The sequence below is a fragment of the Odontesthes bonariensis genome, chromosome 5, assembly GCF_027942865.1.
Source record: "Odontesthes bonariensis isolate fOdoBon6 chromosome 5, fOdoBon6.hap1, whole genome shotgun sequence".
Classification (NCBI taxonomy): domain Eukaryota; kingdom Metazoa; phylum Chordata; class Actinopteri; order Atheriniformes; family Atherinopsidae; genus Odontesthes; species Odontesthes bonariensis.
In genome coordinates, this window is record NC_134510.1 from 23,924,541 (window position 1) to 23,946,209 (window position 21,669).

General features: G+C 40.1%; 2 protein-coding genes across 2 annotated transcripts; one reads left to right on the forward strand and one right to left on the reverse strand.

Moving 5' to 3' along the window:
- Positions 1 to 4,041: 4,041 nt before the first annotated feature.
- Positions 4,042 to 16,427, forward strand: rundc3b (RUN domain containing 3b). The gene is made up of 11 exons (XM_075465489.1): positions 4,042 to 4,200; positions 8,897 to 9,012; positions 9,797 to 9,930; positions 10,129 to 10,214; positions 10,360 to 10,449; positions 10,888 to 10,968; positions 11,182 to 11,356; positions 12,106 to 12,263; positions 13,396 to 13,542; positions 14,143 to 14,264; positions 14,346 to 16,427. The coding sequence occupies exons 1-11, from the start codon at positions 4,106 to 4,108 to the stop codon at positions 14,489 to 14,491; spliced, it is 1,350 nt and encodes a 449-aa protein (XP_075321604.1). The 5' UTR covers positions 4,042 to 4,105; the 3' UTR covers positions 14,492 to 16,427.
- slc25a40 (solute carrier family 25 member 40) lies at positions 16,233 to 21,399 on the reverse strand. Its single transcript, XM_075465490.1, has 10 exons — positions 21,210 to 21,399; positions 20,913 to 21,010; positions 20,349 to 20,408; positions 20,149 to 20,255; positions 19,931 to 19,998; positions 19,501 to 19,625; positions 18,540 to 18,823; positions 18,367 to 18,448; positions 17,274 to 17,354; positions 16,233 to 17,178 (listed from the first exon to the last, which is right to left on the reverse strand). The coding sequence occupies exons 2-10, from the start codon at positions 21,007 to 21,009 to the stop codon at positions 17,045 to 17,047; spliced, it is 1,038 nt and encodes a 345-aa protein (XP_075321605.1). The 5' UTR covers position 21,010; positions 21,210 to 21,399; the 3' UTR covers positions 16,233 to 17,044.
- Between the last annotated feature and the right edge of the window lie 270 nt (positions 21,400 to 21,669).

Consider the following 21,669-nt stretch of genomic DNA (forward strand, 5'->3'; position numbering starts at 1 on the left):
GCACAGAGGTAAAAGGGTTATGAAACTAAAACCACAGCAGCTTTACTAAAACACGGGAATAGAAGATGCTGCTATTCTAGTTTTATTTCCTTGTTTTTGATACGTGATATTAAAATTTCTCATAGAGCTCCAAACCAAAACTGACATTAACATATATTAATATGAAACTTATGCGTCCCCAAAAAATTCTCTTTCATATCTGACGGTTATTTACATCCTTCCGTTGGGAAACATTTAATCTATGTAACAAATCCCTCCAAAAGTACTGCTGACCTAGCCTGGCTGACGCGTCCACATCTCGATGAGATGGTGGTCTGGGAACTAGGTGTGCATTTTCTCGTATTTGAGGCGTGGTTTACGAATGCCTAGAGCCGTTTATTGGGCGCTACGAATGTCTATCAAATGGCGTCTGGTTCTTCCCATGCTGCTTTGCTCGCGATTCATAGCCAATTGTATCACTTATACCAGATGACGTATGTAGAGCGACAGAAATTCGACGAGGAAGAAGAAGAAAAAAAAGTAAAATTAAAGTTGTGTCCGCTGCCATGTTGGATAAAAACTCTGCAAGCTTCGGTGTCGCGCATAGACGTCGTCATCGTCTTGCTGCCCCCCCCCCCCCCCCCGTTCTGTGATTGGTTCCCTAACTCTGGCAAAAATAAGGGCGGTGGTTTCCAGGCTGCCTTTGCAGTGTGAACGAAATCGCGCGCAAAGCAGCATGGGAATTCGCAGGCTACTGCTGACCCTTAATCCAGTCCCTTTAAAGCCACTTATTGATATATATTAGCATTTTACATCTAGTGTTTTAATTGAAGAATTCCAAAAACCAAGGAGTAAAAAAAGCCTCTGTATGCCATCACTGTGAGCTTGCTGGGACAGCCTTATGATATTTCTGTGCTGGTTAAGCACAAAAAGATACACATGTTAATTATTCATCTCCTCGGGTGTTAGGTGTATTTTGTTGCACAAGGTTGTACAGAATGAGATCATAGAGGTATAATACTTCACTCTTTTGTGTCGTAAAGCAGTGTTCCTCATGTCCTGTCCTCTGGAGCCACTGCCACTTTATGGATGTTTGCCTGGTTCAACACAACTCGGTCATACGAACAGGTCATTAACAATCGAATCGGGTGAAATATCTAAAACACGAGGCCCAGGTTTTGAGAAACACTGCCGTAAAGCTTCTTCATATGAGATAGGAAGAGGCATTAAAATGTGTCTGTGAAACAAACGATCAATATACACTTTATCCTGTTGAGAGAATAGACTTTCAGGGTACATAACTGGCGACCCATCAGGGTGTACCCTGAATTGGAGTAAACGGGTATAGAAAAAGAATGGATGGGTGCATCTACTTTTCTTGAGGCTCAGTTGGTTGATAATCAAGGATGTGAGTTTCATAGTAGACTGGTTTTGGTAAAAGAGAATGGTATTTACTCTATTTCCCAGATAATGCATATGTTGGCCTAATTTGGCTCTTATACCTCAGTCAAAAGTATTGGCAAGTTGTGGGCCATAGATAGCCTAAAAGTCGTAATCTGGGCCAAACTAAAACTTTGTTTTCATATATCACAGACTAGCAACGCGAATGTGACAGGAAATGCATCATAATTAGTAATATCAATATCTATCTAAAATCCACCAAAAGAACCAAGAGGAAATTCAAATCAGCAGTAGATGAAATGCGTGGAAGCATAATGCTTTAAAATGACAGCTGTAATGTTGCATTTCAGATCAGGTCTCAAAGATACTGTGTTTAAAAAAAAAATCCATTAAAATCCAGCATTAAAATCTAAAGCTTTGTGGATTCAAGACGTGCGAAAAGTGAAGCATAAGAAATTATTATACTGGCGGTCGTGTGACAGCGTTTCACGTGACCACAGCATTTATTAACTGTCATAGTTCAATCATGGTTGGTGTTCGATGAGATCTGCGGGAGGAGCTGTGATTGGTTGTGACGTTGTTAGGCAACCGCTGACGTGCCTGAGAGCGCGTTTGGCTGTGAGTCACGCGAAGGATACTGCGGTGAAGGTGTTGGACAGTCAACAGCAGCAAAGAAGTGCATTCACAGCTTTTTATCTCAAACAACTGGTGAACAGCTGTTCCACATACCAGAACCCGAACCAGAACCAGAAGTTTTGACCCTAAATGTGACGTCTAAACTTGGATGGCTTCTTCACTGAGTGGGTCGGTAACTTCCTTAATATAGCAGCGGTTTGCATTTTAATAACAGTTGATTTGGGGTCTCTGTAATCTAAAAAAAAAAAAAAAGAAAGAAGCCAACAATAAGTCAGCCTGTAAAAACACTGCATTACTTTGCCAAAAACTAAAGTAAGTGGTTCCCCTTTTCGGCCTCTGACCCCCTCGGTGCTTTGCTGGCAGTCGGGCAACATGAGTCAAATCCTGGATGGCTACACCGTTAAAACATCCATAGAAATCACACCAACTGGTCTGTCTCTTTCTCCGACCCGTGATCATGCATGTCTCAGTGGCTGCACCAGCAGATAAACCCAACTCTTAATTTCTCCCATCCCCGGATCCATTTCAAATGTCAAGTACAGCCCCCCCTTTGTCATATTTTAGATGCCTGTAAGTTATTTTTACACTACTACAGTGAGCAGACACGTTTTCCCCCCCATAGAAAAAAAGTCCACATATTAAACTTGGAGCAGCAAAGTAATCCTAAAATGTATCATACTGCATGTTTTGTTCAAGGAATGAAATGTTTTAATGATGGTAGCCACTTTTCAATTCATTCTATTATTATTATCATTTTATATGTATGATGGAATATTCCTGGGTTATGTGTGAGCCAAATGAATTAATTATGTGGTATGGTTGCAGCACTTATATATATATATATAATGTTCACTATTGAGATAAATGTATGCCTGTACGATACATTCCTGTGGGTTTGCAGGTCCCCAGGGGTCCAAAGCTTAATTAGAAGAAAATATAGACTTTTGCAACTTGCGCTTCATACTCTCAACTCCTCTGCTTCACTTCTGAAGGAGAATAAAGACTGAGCAAGAAATGCAAGTAAAAGAAGTAAGAATGGGTGGGCAGGATGCTGGAGAGAGCCCAGAGGCTGTTATTGTTTGAGGCCACTGGATGGAGCTCTTTGACTTCATCATGACCCAACAGAATGCAGAAAACGTGAACAAAATCTCAAGAATCGACCAAAATCAGAAGACAACATTAAAACAACTTCACACCTTCATTTACTGTCATTTCCTTTGACACACTAACAAAAACATTCGAAGACAACAAATTGTGAGTCTCTTTTCACGATTCTCGGGTGAAACCACTGCATGCTTTGGCCTTTCTTTTTTTTATTTTGGTCTGCACTTTGAAATAAAAAGGTTTGTTGACACGAACATCAACATTTATGGCACAGGAGGATGGAGTTAGAGATCTATTAACTTAAAATGACAAAGTCAGAAATGTATAGCATACCTGGAATAAAAATGACACAAAGTGGGTCTTTTACTCGTGCTTAAATTGCAGAAAAATAAAAGAAGGAAAAAAAAAGAGCCCATCGTTTCATTCACCTTGTTTTCAAGGAATCAGATTTCTGATGTTTGACTGAGCAAAAATAAAAGCATTTCTTATTCACAGATGTGACCACACTCAGTTTTATTCAACTCATCACATTGATGTGAGGCTAACTGTCTCACTCCTCTTACTTTTTTTAGAAAAAGAGAAAGAAAAACTCATCTTTGGGGTCCATTAAGATCAAACTTGAAAATGAATGAATATATAGATTAATTAATATAATAATGAATATCTATCTGAAATATATATATTCAAATCAGTTCTATTCTATTCTATTATCAATACAAACATTACTCGGTAAATAGTCATTGATTAGATCATTTAAAAAAAAAAAAAGGTATTTTATGATGTTCCGGATATGAAACCTTTACTGAGCCATTACGTTGAAAGCCCCAACAGGAAGTGCTCCCAGTGTGTGGCTTGCCGCAGGCTTCTGGCTGCCCCCTCCCTCACTGGAGCATATTTCTCTCCTCCGTGGTGACGAGCAGCGCCGGGTCCGGGACTGGTGCTGAGCGGAGCGGGTCAGCACACCGCCGCGGACACAGGCCGGGGGATGGCGTCATTCAGCGTGGGACAGCATCTCATCCGCAAGCGATCAGCAGGCAGGAGCGCCGCGGTGGAGAGGAGGAACCTCCTTACGGTGTGCAGGTGGGGATTTCTCGTGCTGTTCCGTATCTGAATGACTTGGAGGATGAAACTGCGTCTGCTGCTGTGCTCATGACGCCAGATTTTTTAATTCACAAATCCTGCCTCGCTTGTGCTTGAGGTTATCTGAAAGAGGAGCAGGACTACAGCCTCAGCCCCTTGGATGAGCTCCGATTAAAGATGTTAACTGAGCTGGAGGATGTTAGGTTAAAGTCCCTATCATGGCTTGTAGATTTTTCACATTAGCCTGGTATAATCTAATCTTTCTGAACCACTTACATGCTCCAACAGCCTCCTCAAGCCTTCATTAAACATTCATGCCATCACATTTCAGTTTTAAATACATTCGCTTTATTCAGTAATGCACTAAGAACAGGATTTTACAGACCACAGTTCAAATTCCCACCTCCATACATAAGATGTTGCCCACCAAAAACAGTAGGTACTCTGTTCGTTTTCATGTTATCGTGGAGTTAATTTTTCTATACGTTTTTGTTCCTCTTAGAGCCCCTTTCACGGTGCCGTAGATATTATCTAACAGAAGGAAGTCCTTTTTAACTTCCACAAATTAGAAAAAAGGAAGCAATTATGTATTTTATGCAGCATCCCTACTGGTAAATGTTTCCAAAAATAACACTCAAGAGTGTGAACTTCTTACCTCTCTTAAATATGTGACCTGCTTGTACTGTATGCTGTCTTCGTCATCTGGAGAGCAAAATTACTGCTCTGTTAGTTACTGACTGCCCGTAGTGTGTTTGAAACAGTAGAGTAAACAAAGCGTAGAGGAGGGAAGCTGCAGAGTTTTCTCTTTTGTTTTAGTACGAACAATATGCCACATGCTCCAGGTGATGCTCGCTCAGTCTTTATTGGGAACGCATAGCATCCTAATGAAAGGCATTTTCACACTTAGTGCAGCTGTGTTCCTTCCTCCGAGAATGTCACCTAAAACGGGTTTTAAAGAAAACTGCATCGGTCACCCACCTGCTGACTGTCATAAGCAGAGGAGGGAAAAGTCCAGAGAGAGGACGCTGTATTTCATAAAGAAAAAGAACTGAGAAAGAAGAAGCCTCCTGAAGAAAATACTGAAGGAGGAAGGAATTAACACACCAACATAAAGTTTTTTTGTTTTGTTTCGTGGTTTTAGTGGTTGGGTGGATGATCATATAAGAAATAAAAAGTAGTAGAGAAATATTCTCTTTTCCCAGCTTTGCAAAAGTGCTCTAAATGTTGGTAAATTTAGTAATTGAGTTTTAGTACTGAAGGTTGAATGAAGCAAGCAAGATGAATGTCCCTTTGGGGTCTAAAAAAAGCTATTTGCCCCCCCCCCCTAATATTCTGATCATCAAGGCAACTAAATCAGCAGACTAATGGCTCTTTACAGACTTAGTCATTTCTGTTCTGCAAGTATAAACAGGCTTTTATTCATTTAATCTATATATTTGTATGGATGCGTGATGTTTTTATAGCTTTGCAAAGAAGTAATGTGTAACTGCAGGGAAGGCAACTGTCACCTTTACTGATGCAATCAGTTCCCAATATGTCAATCGTTATCTAATCCCGCTTTCTCTACATTGTCTTTTCTTTTCCACCTGACAATGAACTGTGTGGCAAACTGACCCAATTATTTTGTTCATCTTTGTGTTGTCGCAGCAGTAGCTGAGGTCGGTCTCGGCTCAAAATGAGAGTAATTTGCTTATCCTTAAGCAGCTGTGAAGGCGCCGGCTTCATACTTCATCAGAAGTCTTGCAGGTCTTGGTGTTTCCTCTCTGCCTCTTCTGAGACTGTAAACAACTCTTTTTTTTAATTATTATTATTATTAGAGTCGGCTGTCTTCTCAGAGGTTTTATCTGTCCAGGTTATGAGGGAAGTAAAAACATAGTCAAAGTGATAGCTTAGAGGTGCTGTCTATGGAGCTCAGAAACAATGGATGTGTCACTAGAACAGCAGCATATCAGACCAGACCAAAAAACAAAAAACCAAAACCTAAACCAGCCTATTTGGAGCCGCTGAACAGCTTGTAGGGTTGCACATCTCAGGAAAGCCAGACCAAAACCAAACACATTTAATTTACTCTTGAGAAAAAACCCTATTTTTGTGTTAGTCAGGTCAAAACAGGACTTTTACAATGTATTTGAACATGTTAGTGACTTAAATCAAGTTTCTCAAAACCGTTCCAGCTCACCGAAATAACATGTAAGGGGTTTTCACTTTATGTGACTGACCTCCTCTCGAGCTGACGCTGGGCAGAGCTGTACTCGCTGTTAGCTGATGTTGACAAATTTGATGCGCTAATGGACATCGGAGTTTGATGCGCGCAGATGTTACAGCAGTCCTTCTTCATGAGCGGCAAACGGGCAAGTCAGCATCTTCAGGCATCTAAATAAAAAATGGAATTAACTCCATGAATTAATAAAGAGGCAGAGAAATGAAGACTGCAATGGAATTGAGCTTGAATGTTTAGAAAGAATTCCGGCTTTTTGGTCTCTACAAAAAGCTAAAATAAACAGCAGCGACTTGAAACGGTGCCTTTTAAGAGGCTTTGGGATGTCATCTGACTCTGAATCTGAATACAGGAAAATGCATTGCTGACCACTGTTCGTGAATGACAAAATTTTACAGCATGCGTTTGGTTTTTGACCCTTCATAAATGGTAAAAAAAAACGACTTCAGCCCCCATCCATTTTAAAGTTTACACTTGTGTGTTTCCCACAGTGGTTTTTAAGACGTTTTTCTAGTTGCTTTAGTTGAAAGATCACAAGACAACAGGACACGGTCACTTCTTTCATTCATAAGCATGGTACTGAGATGCAGTCTACATTTCATCTACCTGTTTTTGGAAAAGAGGACAAGCTGATGATCGTTGTTGTCGGGCTCTCGCGACTATAACCCCTTGAATGTCAGAGATGAACTTGACTTCGTTGGTGGCAGGAGTTACACCTGAATGAAGTGTAAGTGAAATGATGAATTAGTTGGTTTGAAATATTTATGTTGATTATTCCTCACAGTGATATTCTGCCTTCAGGGTTTCAGCTTCTCTGACACCACAAGTCCATGTGAACAGATTTGTTGTGAATAAAAAGTTGCAACTGACTGGATGAATGCAGTATGCGCCGCATACGGAGGAAATGGTCACTGGATAAATAGCTGTGTGTGCAGGGTTGTTTCTCAAAGTCTCTGAGAGTGAATATACATGAAATCCATGTGTCGTTGCCTTCTCTCACAGGAAGCTTTCAGGCTGTGGTCATCCTGCTGCTAAGCAACAAGAAGCGAGCAAGAGAAGCAGTGTGAGATATTAAGTTAGATTATTTAGTTAATATTAGGGCTATGCACTGGTTGGCAGGTTGAATTGAACACACACACACATTCACAGCAACTCACTGCGGCCTTGTCCATTAACTTTCCTTCCTGTGTAATTAGTTGAAATCAGATTAGGCAGAGTCGGTTTGTGCATGGCTGCCATAGTGGGCTGCACATTGTGGCTGGTTTCATCACAGGAGATTAATCAAAGTCTCATTGCTGAAGTTGTGGTCAGGTGGGCATTTTCTTTGTCTGAAAATGATGACGGAATCGTTAGACGTGTTTGGAACCTCGTCCTTTTACTGTTTTTTGCTCTGATGTGTTTCTGTTGAAATGCAAAAAAAACCTGAAAATCAGCTGCAAGCTAAGAACCAAGTCAGAAATCATTAAGAAAAAAATAATAACTGGACATTTGACAGCCATCTTTTGACTTCTGTGATTTATCAACGCCCTTTCATGAAGACTCATATGTGGAAATTATGTCAATTTAAAAGCAGTAGAGGCTATGATAGTCTCACAAATGTATTCTAAATGCAGGTGTACCAATTATTTACCATCATTCTAATATTATTGATAAAAAAAATAACATAAACCAAAAAAAGAAGAAAAAATAACATTTTCACCAAATATACACTAGAAGCAACTACTTTAATTTTTAGTATTCAGACCATTGGAACTAACCAATGAATGATGGTTTTACTGCATGAAGAGGAGGCCGATTGATTCCCATTTCTTTTTCTCAATGACAAAGATAAGCGAGCTGCTGTAAAACATCAGAAAGGCTATCATCCAGAAACATATTCTCATCAGCTAAATAACAAACAATGGTGTTAAAATCCTAGTTTTAACACTTAGTAATGGAGAAGTTTAATAGGGAAGCATTCAGTTAAACCATTAAGATGCTTCCATGGTGTTGTGCTAAGGAGATAGGATAATGACCAGCTGAATGGAAGAAATGTTCATCAGAGAAAGACAGATGGTTTTTAAATGGCCAGCAATCGGTATGGACCTGAATCCCAGTGAGAACCTTTGGAAAAAGCGGAAATCTGCCAGTGCTAAAAGAATTCCTGAAAAATTTGAAGAGCTTGAATGTAAAGTAGTGGAAGAGTGGCCGAAACTATTAGCAAACATGCGCAAGAAACTTCTCAACACGCTGTCTTTGCTGCTCGAGGTTCCGCCACCAAATATATAACACGTTTAATAACACATTTAATTAGAATATTCCGATTTTACAGGGTTTCCTTCGCATGCAAAAGAATTCTCTCCAAGCTCTCCAAGCCAAATCAGAGAACATCTTGAAGACATGGATTTTACTACTTTACATAGAAAATGGGTGAAATTGCCCTTTATCATAAATGTCAAGTAATCAATTGTAATATTAATGTGTGTGTGTGTGTTTCAGGTTTTCGGTGAAGACTTTGCTGGACCGCTCCTGTTTTGAGACGATAGATGACTCATCTCCAGAGTTAATTAATTTTGTGTCCATCCTGGAGCACATCCTCAGTCATCGACTCAAAGGTACCTGAGCCTTCTCTCATCGACATGCTGCAGAAATGCTCCTCAGTCCTGCTGGTAGTAATGAAAACCTAGACATATCTCAACAGGATGAGTATTTTTTTGGTAGAATTATGGGAAACAGCGGTAGCGAGAAAAGAAAAGTGATAATATGTGATAACGATCACTGGCCGGAAATGAACAGAGGATGCTGTGGTAATGTGTGCCTTTATACTACAGACACATCAGAACGCTGCAACCTCCAAAATGTTGAATTTGAAAGTTGAGCTCATTAAGTTTCTACCCCTCACAATCACTAAAAGCACAGTTTATCTCACCTCTTTCCCATAACAGAACTTGCTTGGTGTATGTTTAAAATACAGGTCGGTAAGAACGGATTTGGGAAGATTCTTAGTGGATTGGAACTTTTGTAATAAAAGTTTTAATCAGGGCAATAAGGCTGAAAAGTCCTCTTTGAGTTGTAGTTTTTGCCCCAGTATGGTCATGTTTTTTTTGCACGGCTGTGCAACATGCAATGATTTAATTGGTAGAAAAGATAACAAATCAAACGCACTCAAAATGTGAACATTGAGCTTTAAATATTCAAAGTAAGTAGTTAAAGTAGGAGTTAACGTCATGTTGTCAGACATCGTATTTGGATGGAGCCTCGTAGTTATCATTGAGGGGCTGCATTTGCCTTCATCTTGTAATTCAATTACATAATTCTTCTTATTACTTACTCCAGAACTCAGAGTATGAATGTGCATTCCTGCTGGTATAAATCTGCTTCTGTCTCTTTTTCTTTTAGGTCAGACAACTTGGTTTGGCTACGAGAGTCCTCGGAGTTTCTGGGATTACATAAAGGCTGCATGCAGTAAAGTGCCTCATAATTGCATTCGAAGCATTGAGAGCATGGAAAATGTGCGATCATCGAGAGCAAAGGTGCGGCTGCAACCATCTTTGGATCATATTTGATACAGCAGAGAGAGCAAGAGTTAAAGCAACGAGAAAATGTTCCACATGTCTTCTGTAACGGGCCATGTCATTCACTGCCAAACACTTTGTAATGTAATGACATGTAATGGCAGGAATAGCCTGTTTAGATGGGCCACTGTAAATCTCTTCTTTCTCTCCGTGCAGGGCAGGGCATGGATCAGAGTCGTGCTGATGGAAAAACGGCTGTCAGATTACATCTCATTCGCACTGAAGGACCTCAAAACCACCAGGTCCCAGAGTACTACTTATATGAATACAATGCCCTTCCCAGCACCACATGAAACCAGGCAGCTAGCTATCACACATGTTGCAGCTGCGTATTTCTTCCCTGGAATGAATCAGTGCCAATTATCTGTGTGCTTGTGTCGATTGTAGGAGGTTTTATGAGGACGGAGCGATCATACTGGGAGAGGAGGCTGGGCTGTTGGCAGACACGCTCATTGGACTCAACACAATTGACCTCAGGTACTGATCATGACCTGCGGTTACAGATCAGTAAAATCATGTTTTCTCTTCTGGTTTTCTGACAGGCAGAGTCATCAGAGGACTAAGAATCTTACTATACTTTATTATGAGTGGGAAAAAAACACCAGAGATAACCAACAATACAAATATGTTGTTTGCAATAATGTGTGAAACTGTATGTGTCAGTATTTGATTAAATCAATTGTTTGTCACTATAAGCAAGTTTCAGTTAGTTAGTGTGTTGGATCGGTCTCTCTCTTTTTGGGTAAACCAGTTTTCCTGTATCATCTTTCAGGATTTTTAATAGTTACGTGACCTGATTTAGCATTATTTGTGAAAGGCCAGTTGCATCAGCATCAGCTGCATGTAGTGATGGGACAAAAATCCTCTAAAATGACACTTTTATGTGCTGAACATCATGAACTATGTTTCTTTCAGCTTCTGTCTGAAAGGTGAGGGTCTGGATGGCAGCTGCCCTGCTGTGATTGATTACACACCTTATCTTAAGTTCATGCAGAGGTAAATTAAATCAAATGGGGTCAGAAGGGCACTTGTTAAACACATCTTTTTGTTATAATGAAACTGTTTGAGTATTGTAGGACATAATTATGGTGGCCTTGAAGTGCAAAATACAACATATTTTTGATAAGGAGACAAAAAAGTGCCTCTTTGACCTACCACGGCTTTACAGGATGCATATTAATATGAGCTCCACTGTGGTTCCCTGTGCAGCGCAGACAGCATCAGCAGTGATGAGGAGGAGATGAGGACTCTGGGCAGCAGTGGCAGTGAAAGCAGCACCCCCGACAAAACTGCCACTGCTGCATCAATCTTCACCGAGCAGAGCAATTTGGTCAGCAAGTGCAAACGCTTTGAGCAGAAGTATCGCATGGCCCTGGAGCAGAAGGTGGGTCTTTAACATACCCTGTTGTTTTGGGATGGGGAGGCAGGTTGGCATTAAATATGCCAGTGTGACATCTTCCCTGAAGTCTGCATCATAATTAGGGGCTTGGATTCTGAATAAAGCACTTTTTTTACACATGCTCTCTGCATCTGATAAATATCTATCATTCTGTGGCTTTTTGTTTGCTTTTAGAAGCCTGCTGATGGTTTACAAATCCCAGAACGGTTTAGGGCCAAAATACATCTGTGATATGTTCAGAGAATATAAAGCCAGCAGAGCTCTTAAATCCAAGGACTCAGGTCAGCTGGTCCAGTCCAGAGTCCAGACTAAACATGGAGAAGCAGCATTTAGCTGTTATACAAGTGGAACAAACTGCCAGTGGAGATTAAACTTTCACCAAATGTAGACATTTTTAAATCCAGGTTAAAAACATTTCTGTTCTCATGTGTCTATGCATGAAATATCTTTTAACTTATCTAGACTGTTGCTTGTTTTTAAATTCATTTAAATTATTTTATTTGTTTTTCTTTATATTCTTTTATGTATTTTTAATGCTTCTTACACTCCCTGCTGCAATGCTTTTATTTTATGTAAAGCACTTTGAATTGTTTTGTACATGAAATGTGCTATATAAATAAATTTGATTTGATATGACATAGTAGAAAAGCAAAGACTTCGGATGTGCATTAATTCAGCTTCACCTTCGTGGCGTTGAACAAACAGTAGTGCTTGTTTGTGTTTGTTTGCCTCAGGGTTACTTGGAAGAGCTGGTCCGTCTACGAGAAGCCCAGCTGTCAGAGGTCGTGTCTCATAACAAGGCTCTTCAGCAGAGCTTGGCAGACACACACCTCTGTCACACGCTGGAGAAAGAGCAGCTTGAGTACATCATACTGGAACTGCAGGACCAACTGTGAGCCCCCTCTGATGTGTGTGTGTTTGTCAGGGAGTGCATGTGAGGTTACTGATGTACAGGTGGGGGTCTTTGCAGCATGTCCAACTGTGAATTTGACATTTAGGACACAGCCAGAAGCCTGGAGGTTGCAGATTGTTATTTTTGTGTTCTTGAATCAATTCCACTCAGCGCTGCTAATAGCCAGCAAGAAAAGCTGCGTCAGTGTTGTTTTTCCATCGATGATCTAATCACTGTGAAACCCTTTCTCAAAGTAAGCTCACAATGTGTCAAGAGGATTTGCATCATTATCTCAAGAAATGACGCTGCAGCTTTAATCCATTGTGATGATTTAGTGGATGGCTTCAATGCAAATACATTGGGGGCAAGATAAAGAGATAAAGAAGCTGAGAGTGGCTAGTGAGCGAAACAATCTGAGCCCGAATATTTAGGGGGAGAAAGGTAGTCTGAAGCAGAGATTTATGAGAAAAACAAATTCTTTGTTTTTTATGAAAAGATGAGAAACAGTCTTTGTGGGATTAACTGATACTTGGTTTTAAATAAAAGGGGAACAAAAATGTTAAGATTCTTTTTATTTATTCAAGCAAATAAAAAAAAAATAAGGACACCTACATTGAGGTAGCAATGGCTGACAGTTGTCTCTTATATGTCATCACTATCAACTATGATGACCCTTCAAGGAATAAAAACAAGATTTATACTGGTCGGGAAAATGCATGTTGATTCAGCTGTTTTATTTTGTTAATAAGTAAATAAAGAAAATCAGATCATAAAGGGGGAAAAAAATCTGGAGTCACCTTGTAATTTGCAGGAAACAATGGAATAGTTTATAAATCTCCTTTAAGAAGCTAATTTAACTTTAAGAGTGGCAGAAGATGTTCATTGTTCCCTGTCTGTAGTCTGTGCCTAAAGTCTTGAGCAAGTACGAACAAAGTGGGAAGGATGTTAAAAGGAAACATACAGTTTGACTGAGGAAAACGTTAATGCACCAGGACAAAAAACTGAAAGCAGTGTGTGTTTTGAAAATAGAAAAATAAATGACACAAGAATTGAAAAACAAGTGGGCAGAAACAGGAGTCAATGTCTGTGACCAAATTGTGAGAAATGATTCAATATTTTTGTATATTTTCAGGACTGTGCTGAAGAACAACGATTTGCGTTCCAGACAAGAGTTAACTGCCCATCTAACCAATCAGTGGCCATCTCCTGATGCCATGGATGCCAATGCTGTTGCCCTGGATACACTGTTGTACAGGAAGAGCACAGGACAGTGGGTGGAGTATGTGGATTTGTAAGACATATTCAAACACAGTTCATGTGATTATGTTCTCCAAACATATTGGTTCTGATTCATCCATCAACTCATCTCAGAGGCGCTACAATAGTAGATGCTTCCCAGTTATGACGTAATGAGTAGCTAATTTAAAAAAAAACAACAACTGTGCGTGTGTAGAAAAACCACGATGGTGGCGGAATGAAATACCCTGCAGAAACAGTGAACCATAAAACTGCTCGAGGAACGTTAAAGTCACAGGACTGTTGAGAAAAGCAGAAGAATGACAATAATGAATCTGTTCAGGCATGGAAGGAAACACAGGTGTACACTTAAGTTTACTTTCAGTTTAAACGTTTGATAACCTCGAGCAACTAAGAAAGGAAATGATCCAGGCAGCAGGAATTCATTCCTGAACACAATGTTGGATAAAAAGATTGAAAACGGAAGAGAACTGTCTTGTATAATAATAAAAACATTCAAATATCACCCTGCAGGTGTTCAATCATACTGTATAAAAGAACAATTCGTCCAAAGCTGTTGCTAATTTACTGTCTTTTCTTGTCAGTGCTAAGCATGTGTGGTTTTTACTTTCTCATCATGCAGGAAGAGTTTCCAGAGTCTGGAGCAGCTGTCTGCAGACATGAGCCTCTCCCAAACTTCTCTGGGACCATCACAGACACCGGGTCTGGAGGCCAGGCCAGCTGGCACACAATGGCCTCACCAAGGCACGTCTTCGCCTACAAGTAAAAACGAAGAAGGCCCCCGCCCTCGACTCAGACGTTAATCCTGTGAACCATTTCTTTCAGGTAAGGAAGAAACTCCGTCACTGAGGGGCCTGTGTGGCTCCCTGACCTCTGTCGCCAGCTACAAGTCTCTGGCCAGCCTGAAGTCGAGCGAGTGTTTGGCCAGTCCTGCAACGGAGGTCAGCAGTCCAGGTGTCACTCCTTCATAGGGGACGAAGAGCTACAAACAGCTCACCACAGGGTCAGACAATCCAGGAACTTTCTGAAAGCAGGTGATGCTGATATACTCTTTATTTTTTGAGCTTGATGAAGTGGGAGTCATGTTTGCAAGCTCCATCGGACTGAATGACGTCTTTTTGTTGTACCACACGGGTGAAACAGAGGAACTCTAAATGTAACCTCATTAACGTGTGTAAAAATGCTTAGTTTTGTTGTTTTTATTTGTCTATCAAAGTTTCTTTCCCCCCTTGGAAATGAAGTAAAATGATGTAAAGTTATTGCCAATGTAAATTCTTATGTCACCTCTCTGTGTTGCAAAGATTTGGAAAGTTTACGCTAAAACACTGACTGTAGATCAGATCAGATCAGAGTTGCTGCAGATTTAAGCATCACTGTTAACCGTTTCCTGCAGTCACAAACAACCGTTGTTGTATTTCTGTTCTTTTATTGCTGCTACTGAACGATTTCTTTAAATTATCATGGAAGTGTTCATCTTTACCACATTATCACCAGTATTGTTTTATCAGTGTTGTGGAGTGTTGCATTATCACATAGTTTTGTTCTCAGGTAAGATCACCCTGCAATTCTAGGTTCCCTTTAATTATTCAAACGCAGTCATGTACTCTAATGGCTAGATCCCACTAATGGAGCATTCCTTTCAGTAACAGTGTGTAACAACTGCTGACATCTAGTGGTCGAGTTAGCGATAGCAACCGTCTGAAACGCAGTCCAGTGGTGATCATGGAATCATCGCTCTTAGAGGATGTTCATTCATTTTTTTTGTTTTGTAAAAAAATAAACAAAATGCATGTTTGAGGCTAAACTATTTTTTTTTCCTGGACATTCTGGCTTTGTAAAACATACCTACCACTTTTCGAAATAAATATCTTCAATACCTATCTAAATAGTCTAAATACGCTAAACTTTAACGCTGCTGGCAAAGCATTGACATCATTGACTGAGGTTGACATCAGATGAAAGACCAGAGTAGACGTCATTACCTCTTCCGTAAATGCACCCGGCGACATTTTGGACATTTTTTTCATTCCAACAATCAAATTTGGTGATGCGACGATCCTTCTCTCCTCAGAGCAGAGCGAGTTCAAAAAACCTTAATTATAATGTTATTAGAAACTGTAACGGTATCTTTTACAAAGCCAGAATGTTCGGTCATTAAATAAAATTGTTTTGTGTCATATCTGTGTAAATCGACATCCTCCAAGTGTGGTGATTTGATCATTTTTTACCAGAAGTTGCATTACGGTCAGAGGACAACAGGTCATCAGTCATGTCATCCTGACAAAATAAAACTAAAACAGTCAAACTTCCCTCTTATCACTGTGAACCCAAGTTGAAACATTAGCCAAATCCTTCACTCTGAGAGTGATGCTGACGATGCTACCATAAACGGACCCTTAGTGAACAGTACTCTTCTTCTATGTGCCTTTCATGGCGGTAATGTGGCTGCTCTTCCATGCAGAAAGACCCGCTGTGCAAGTAGATTTGAATGGTTCATTCCTGCGTAACGAATGCTTTATTAGTCTAGCAAAGTGATTGGACGCTAATTAAAACAGTGTCTAATACTACAATAGTTTTTTTCCCCCTATTTCAATTCTCTGTAACACACTGCAACTTTAAACTCTGTATGATAAACTGTGTAAGGACTAAATGCAGGTAATACATTCAGCAGATATAATGAGAACAACAAACAAATGTATCAGAAAGTCAGTATGAAGTCATTTCCATTACTGGTGACTAGCCGCGTACCTCAAGACTAAACTTTAATATTTGCCTTCAGTTTGCTCCAGCAGTCATTTGCACAGACAAACAGCAGATGTCTTATTGGATTTATTTGCCTTTTTATCCTTTTATTTTTAATAAAATCCGCTTGGTTAAACACTGAGAATTTCAGACATTTCTTTTGTCAACAGTAACAGGTGTGAGGGGAAAACTTACAGAGAACATACAAGAGGCCACATTTTCATAAAGTCCCCTCCAGTGAAACTGAGCCAAGCCACCGATTTCTACTTCCTCTGTATTGGAACTATGTACACAAAGCTTTTCTGAGATCCTGTGCGTGCTACGGGGGTGGAAATACACCGACTCTTGAGACACAAAGACAGAAAATAATCTCATCTCTAATGTAAGGACTTCAGGCACATTGCACATGATCCCAGATCGACAGCCACAACTCAGAGGTTCACAGATTAATAAAAGTGTGGCTTCCACCTGCTGGTTGTCAGGAAGGTGAGCTGTAATCTGCATATTGTATCGATGGAAAAACATTTATCAGTTGTGTGTACAGAAGCTATACCAGTGACTATACAGCAATTTGAAATTAAATTATAAATACTATCATAAAAACTATTTAAAATAAATTCCGATTATCTTTATTATTTTTAAGTGCAGAAAGGGGTCAAACGATTTATTTTTTTTTTTTTTTCACTACTATTTCTGCTCCCGTTTTCAAATTTTGGCAACATTCATTTTTTCCTGCCCGGGTGTAGTAGGTTTGGTGGTGTTGGATTTTAGGGAAAGACCCGTTATGTGTTAGTGGCGTGCAGCGGCCTGAGTGTCCTCTCCTGGTTGTGTTTGCGGAAAAATGCCTTTCCAAACTCGTACGTGCTGATCATGATGGCGCACGCAGGAGCTACTTTGATCAGCCTGGGAATGAAACCTGGTGGACAGATAACACACAAGGAGAGGTTGTACAGATTATATAATTTACGTAGAAATAACCATAATCTATGAAACCTCAGATAAATGCCTCACCTGCAAACAGTCCACGGAAGCCATCCTCTGCCACAATTCTGCTCATCATAGAGAAGGTGGAGGAGGACATCTGACATGACACTGACAAGACAAAGACAACTTCAGCCTCCAGTGGCTTCAACAACATAAACCTTTATGGGCTTAAAGCGTGTTAAACTTGAACTCTGAAGTTGGAATTTCCAGATTCCCAGTTAGAAAACTCGAATGGCACACACCCCAAAGTCAGATTTCTGACTTAGAGGAAAACTGGAGGAATCCCTCTAGCCCTGGTCTCAAAATCCAACATGACAGTCCTGCTCATGAAAAGCGGTGAAAGTTGTCGTCATTCTTAACACTTCTGTCAGTCTGCGTTTCATTAAATCTGATTTCAGTTGGACTAACGTCTACATGCATGTTAAAAGTCCAGTTTAACAGTCTAATGTAAACTTGTGACCTTTCATTCTTAAATGCTTGGATCTTTATATCAGAAGGGGGTAAAAAAAAAAAAAACTAAAAAAATGCACGACTCATCACAACAGGAACGGTTCAGTTGTCTGCATACAAATGAAAACAGAACACGTCATTGAAGAGAGTCGTCGGGGTGAGGAAGACCATCTTTGGCCAAATGGGGCAGCCATCACTCAACAGAAGATGAAGCCTACGACACCCACTTATCAGCAACACAATACCACTGATTAATTCCATCTAATTCAGGCCTTGATTTGTGACCCTGATGACCATCACATGACAGTCATGTGGCCTCTAAATGTGTGAAAAACCTTTTAAGAGTACCTGGAACGCCCTACAAATTAATCTGAGCTGAAGATCAACTCTGATAAGAAGGAAGAGGGTCTAGGGGGGAAGTAATCTAGCTTTGCTAAATCATAGGTTATACAATAACTCTCGTTCAGAGGGAAAACCTTTGTTTTCTTATTTGTTTCTTCTTTTCCTCAAAAATCCCCATCTTTTCAGTTTATTTAGATCTAATTTTCAGATTAACTGTGCTACTCCACGACCTTCCCACCTACTGCCTTGCAAACGCATTAAGGTTTCTGTTTAAAAATCCCAAACGTTCACTCATTTACATAATAAATAATAAGAATGCCATAATTACAATTCTTTGCTTGTAGTTCTCCGAGCTCCACCTGTCTTCTTGTTTTGACGACGTCAAAGGGTAAAGTAACAATGGACGCAATCTGAAAAAAAACACCATCTATCAGTGAATTGTCCACAGGCTGGAAGCTGAATGCTGTGCATGCAGAGGAGAGCAGCGACAGAGAAACTTACAGATCCCGACAGCGCTCCCGATGTGAAGGTGATGCTAAGCGTGGCCTCACTGGTGTTGTACCATTCACACAGCCAGCTCTTCCCCATCTCATAGTTGTACCAGTACATGGCCGAGAACGGCACGTCTCGGAGCAGCGTGGGCCCCAAACCCCGCCACAGAGACAACCAGCCTTCCGTCTCCACTGCTGAGCGGATGCAGTCACTCAGCTCTCTGTACGACTGTTTCTGAGACTGCATCTTAGTGCGGATCAGCTCCAGAGGGCTGATCACCGTCGCTGAACCCACTGAAACACACCCGAGGCAATACAGAGACGGAAGATTAATAATAATAATAATAATAATAATAATAATAATGACTTGGTTTTATATAGCGCCTTTCAAGTAACCCAAGGTCGCTTAAACGTGTACATCCTAACCTTTTACAGTGTACACTGTAAAACAATGACATTAGTAGAGAAAAAAACTCACCTAAAGGATTCTTTGTTTAATGGAACATTTTAATTAAAAGTTATAGCGAACATCTTAATTAAACTATAATCACCGTGCTTTCTTCTTTCACTGTTTTTGTCAATTGCTCACAGGCAGTTATTAAGGGAAGAATCAGAGATAATGATTCAGGGCAACAATGTCTCAGATATACGTAATGAAATCTGACGTGGGACAAAATTTCATGAAGCCAATCCAACAGGGCAAAAGGTATGGGAGCTTGCCCTTGGAAATGAATCAGGTAATGAAATCCAGCGCTTTAATTAATAAAGAACCACTACAAGGCTGACTGTGCTAAATTATACTTTCCCTGAGACTAAAGACTCAAAAGATACCTTCTCACTCGGTGCGTTTATATGAGATGGATCCATTTTCATTCTAAAAATAACTGCATGAAAACAACTAATAACAACTGATGTTAGAGCTTGTAACAATATCCGAAGCTGAGTGTCTTATTGGGCAGCGGTCAGCTCACCTCTAGCGATAGCACCCGCTAGGAGAGGAGCCACATGAGCACTGTTTCCCATCCTCACCCTCAGTGCTGCACACAGCTGGTCGTAACACGTGAAATAAATCACTGTGGCAGGAACCGCCATGACGCTGGAGACGACACATATGGGGGTTAACAGGAATCATCCCTTGCAAGTTACTCCAGGTGGACAAAAGTCAAGCATAAAAAAAAAGCTCATGGATTAAAAAATTATGTTAAATAAAACTTAAATGTATTTTTGATTATGACCTATCAAGGAGCCCTGAGCTGGTTTGCCACAAATTAGTATTCAAATTGCGTCATTCACAGGCAACATGGCTGCTGTTCAACGATATTTGCTCAATAACTCGTGTCTGAGCAAGCAAAATGTAGCTGATTGACAAAAAAATTAAATAAAAATAGGCGGAAGACTCACAGTGTTGGAGGCAGGCCGCTCCATAACGCCTTGACTCCCTCACGACGCACTATCATGACAAAGGCGTCCTGAAAAGATGTAGAGTGAGGAGTCAGTGTAGGAGAACTGTATGACTAAACTAAACTTAAACACGACTGGGAACTTATCTGCTCTAACTATAGGGATTTCTAAATGATCCCAGTGACCAGTGGATGGTTGATGCACGTGCAAAATCTTACCAGAGTGCCACCGAAGTGACCCGGGGCTTTGTACCAGGCCTTAGAGTTGCCGTTGTCACACACACATATGTGGTCCATAAGTCCATTGCAGTAGACAAAACATTTGCCTTCGAAGAATTCAAATCAAAATATATGTAAACATGTACAGGTATTATATTATGGTGTCACGCAATAATTGAATCTGTATAACCACAATATACCTTTAGGGAAGGGATTTTTCTGTGCTTGCAGTCTGATCTTCACGACATCTAAAGGTGTGACTAGAAAAACACAACAGCACAACATGAGCTTCTGTGTGCACTATTGTGTTACATCAGTAATAGTGACATTTACCCCCAACAGTCTGTTTCCCTAAATGTGATGTCTTTCTGTACAAAATGTACAACTTGCATAGCCCATCGTGCTTTTACATGTATTTGGACAGTCCACCAAGTGGCTCAAAGTGCTACATAGATTATAACAAATGTTTAAACCTACCAAACATATCAAATCACATTTCTTCACAAAGCATTTCGTACCCTTATTACTTTCTGGAGATTTTAGGGGAAGTATTTAAAGTGGGCTTTACATTCTATTGCATCATACAAATAACTGTTCGAATATAGATACAGCATCATCTCCCAAAATGACATTAAACTTTAATCAGTACGCAAAACTGTAGCACTTATATTAAACTGCTTTAGATAGGTGTAACTAATATGCAGTCAACTGGACGTTAATTGAAGGCACCGGTCATAGCAGATGTTTGATTCTGGGTATCTCACCGAACAGCGAGGTGAGAAGGGCTCCTGAGCAGGACGCCACCATCTGCTGCAGTGGAGTAATGGCATCACTGACAGGAGCAGGATTTTGACCACTCATACTGTGTTATACAAAACATTATACACCACATGACATCGTACATACTTTAATAGAGTAGTCAGATAATATGTGTACATAAACTTGCTTTGAAGTATTTCAGAATTTCTGGCTTGGTAACATGTTGTTAGTCACCCTATCTGTCATTAACATGATGCGGAGAGCTCCCTGGCTAACCTGGTTTAGCTTAGCTAATTTCCTACCTGCTAAAAATACCCCAGCATCAACGACGTCTCCCATCAACACAACCATTCCCCTCTGGGTTTTTAGTTTCCTTACGGAATGACAGTGACTGCTGTCCTAAAGGCTCTAATAGGAAAGCGCTGATCAAACACGTGTGTATGCTCAAGGGGTCGAAACCCACCAAACTAGCTTGTTTACACCACAAACGTTACATGATGACATAATAATGTAGTTTCAGCAGACCACATTCTTGATGTTTAAGAAAAGAATATTCTAGGTAACAAAATAAAATCCCACACAGCTCTTTAATACTACGTTAAAGAAGAAACAATTATTTGATTACATATTTATAAAAAATGTAAATTTGATTTATTTTTAACAGCAAAGTGATAAGAAACATCACACACAAACATTAAGGTTGCATTTACTTATTTACGTGTTGCCAGGTTTGAAGGATTTACGTTAGACCGCCACACTTCA

What these genes read in the sequence shown, in the direction of transcription:
- rundc3b (XM_075465489.1), top strand. Translation starts at nt 4,106, where the DNA reads ATGGCGTCATTCAGCGTGGGACAGCATCTCATCCGCAAGCGATCAGCA. An exon ending in CTCAACACAATTGACCTCAG is followed by an intron (nt 10,450 to 10,887) that starts GTACTGATCATG and finishes TGTTTCTTTCAG; the next exon opens with CTTCTGTCTGAAAGGTGAGG. An exon ending in TATCTTAAGTTCATGCAGAG is followed by an intron (nt 10,969 to 11,181) that starts GTAAATTAAATC and finishes TTCCCTGTGCAG; the next exon opens with CGCAGACAGCATCAGCAGTG.
- slc25a40 (XM_075465490.1), bottom strand. Translation starts at nt 21,009, where the DNA reads ATGAGTGGTCAAAATCCTGCTCCTGTCAGTGATGCCATTACTCCACTG. An exon ending in CCTTCTCACCTCGCTGTTCG is followed by an intron (nt 20,409 to 20,912) that starts GTGAGATACCCA and finishes GTGTTTTTCTAG; the next exon opens with TCACACCTTTAGATGTCGTG. An exon ending in AGCGGGTGCTATCGCTAGAG is followed by an intron (nt 18,824 to 19,500) that starts GTGAGCTGACCG and finishes GGTGTGTTTCAG; the next exon opens with TGGGTTCAGCGACGGTGATC.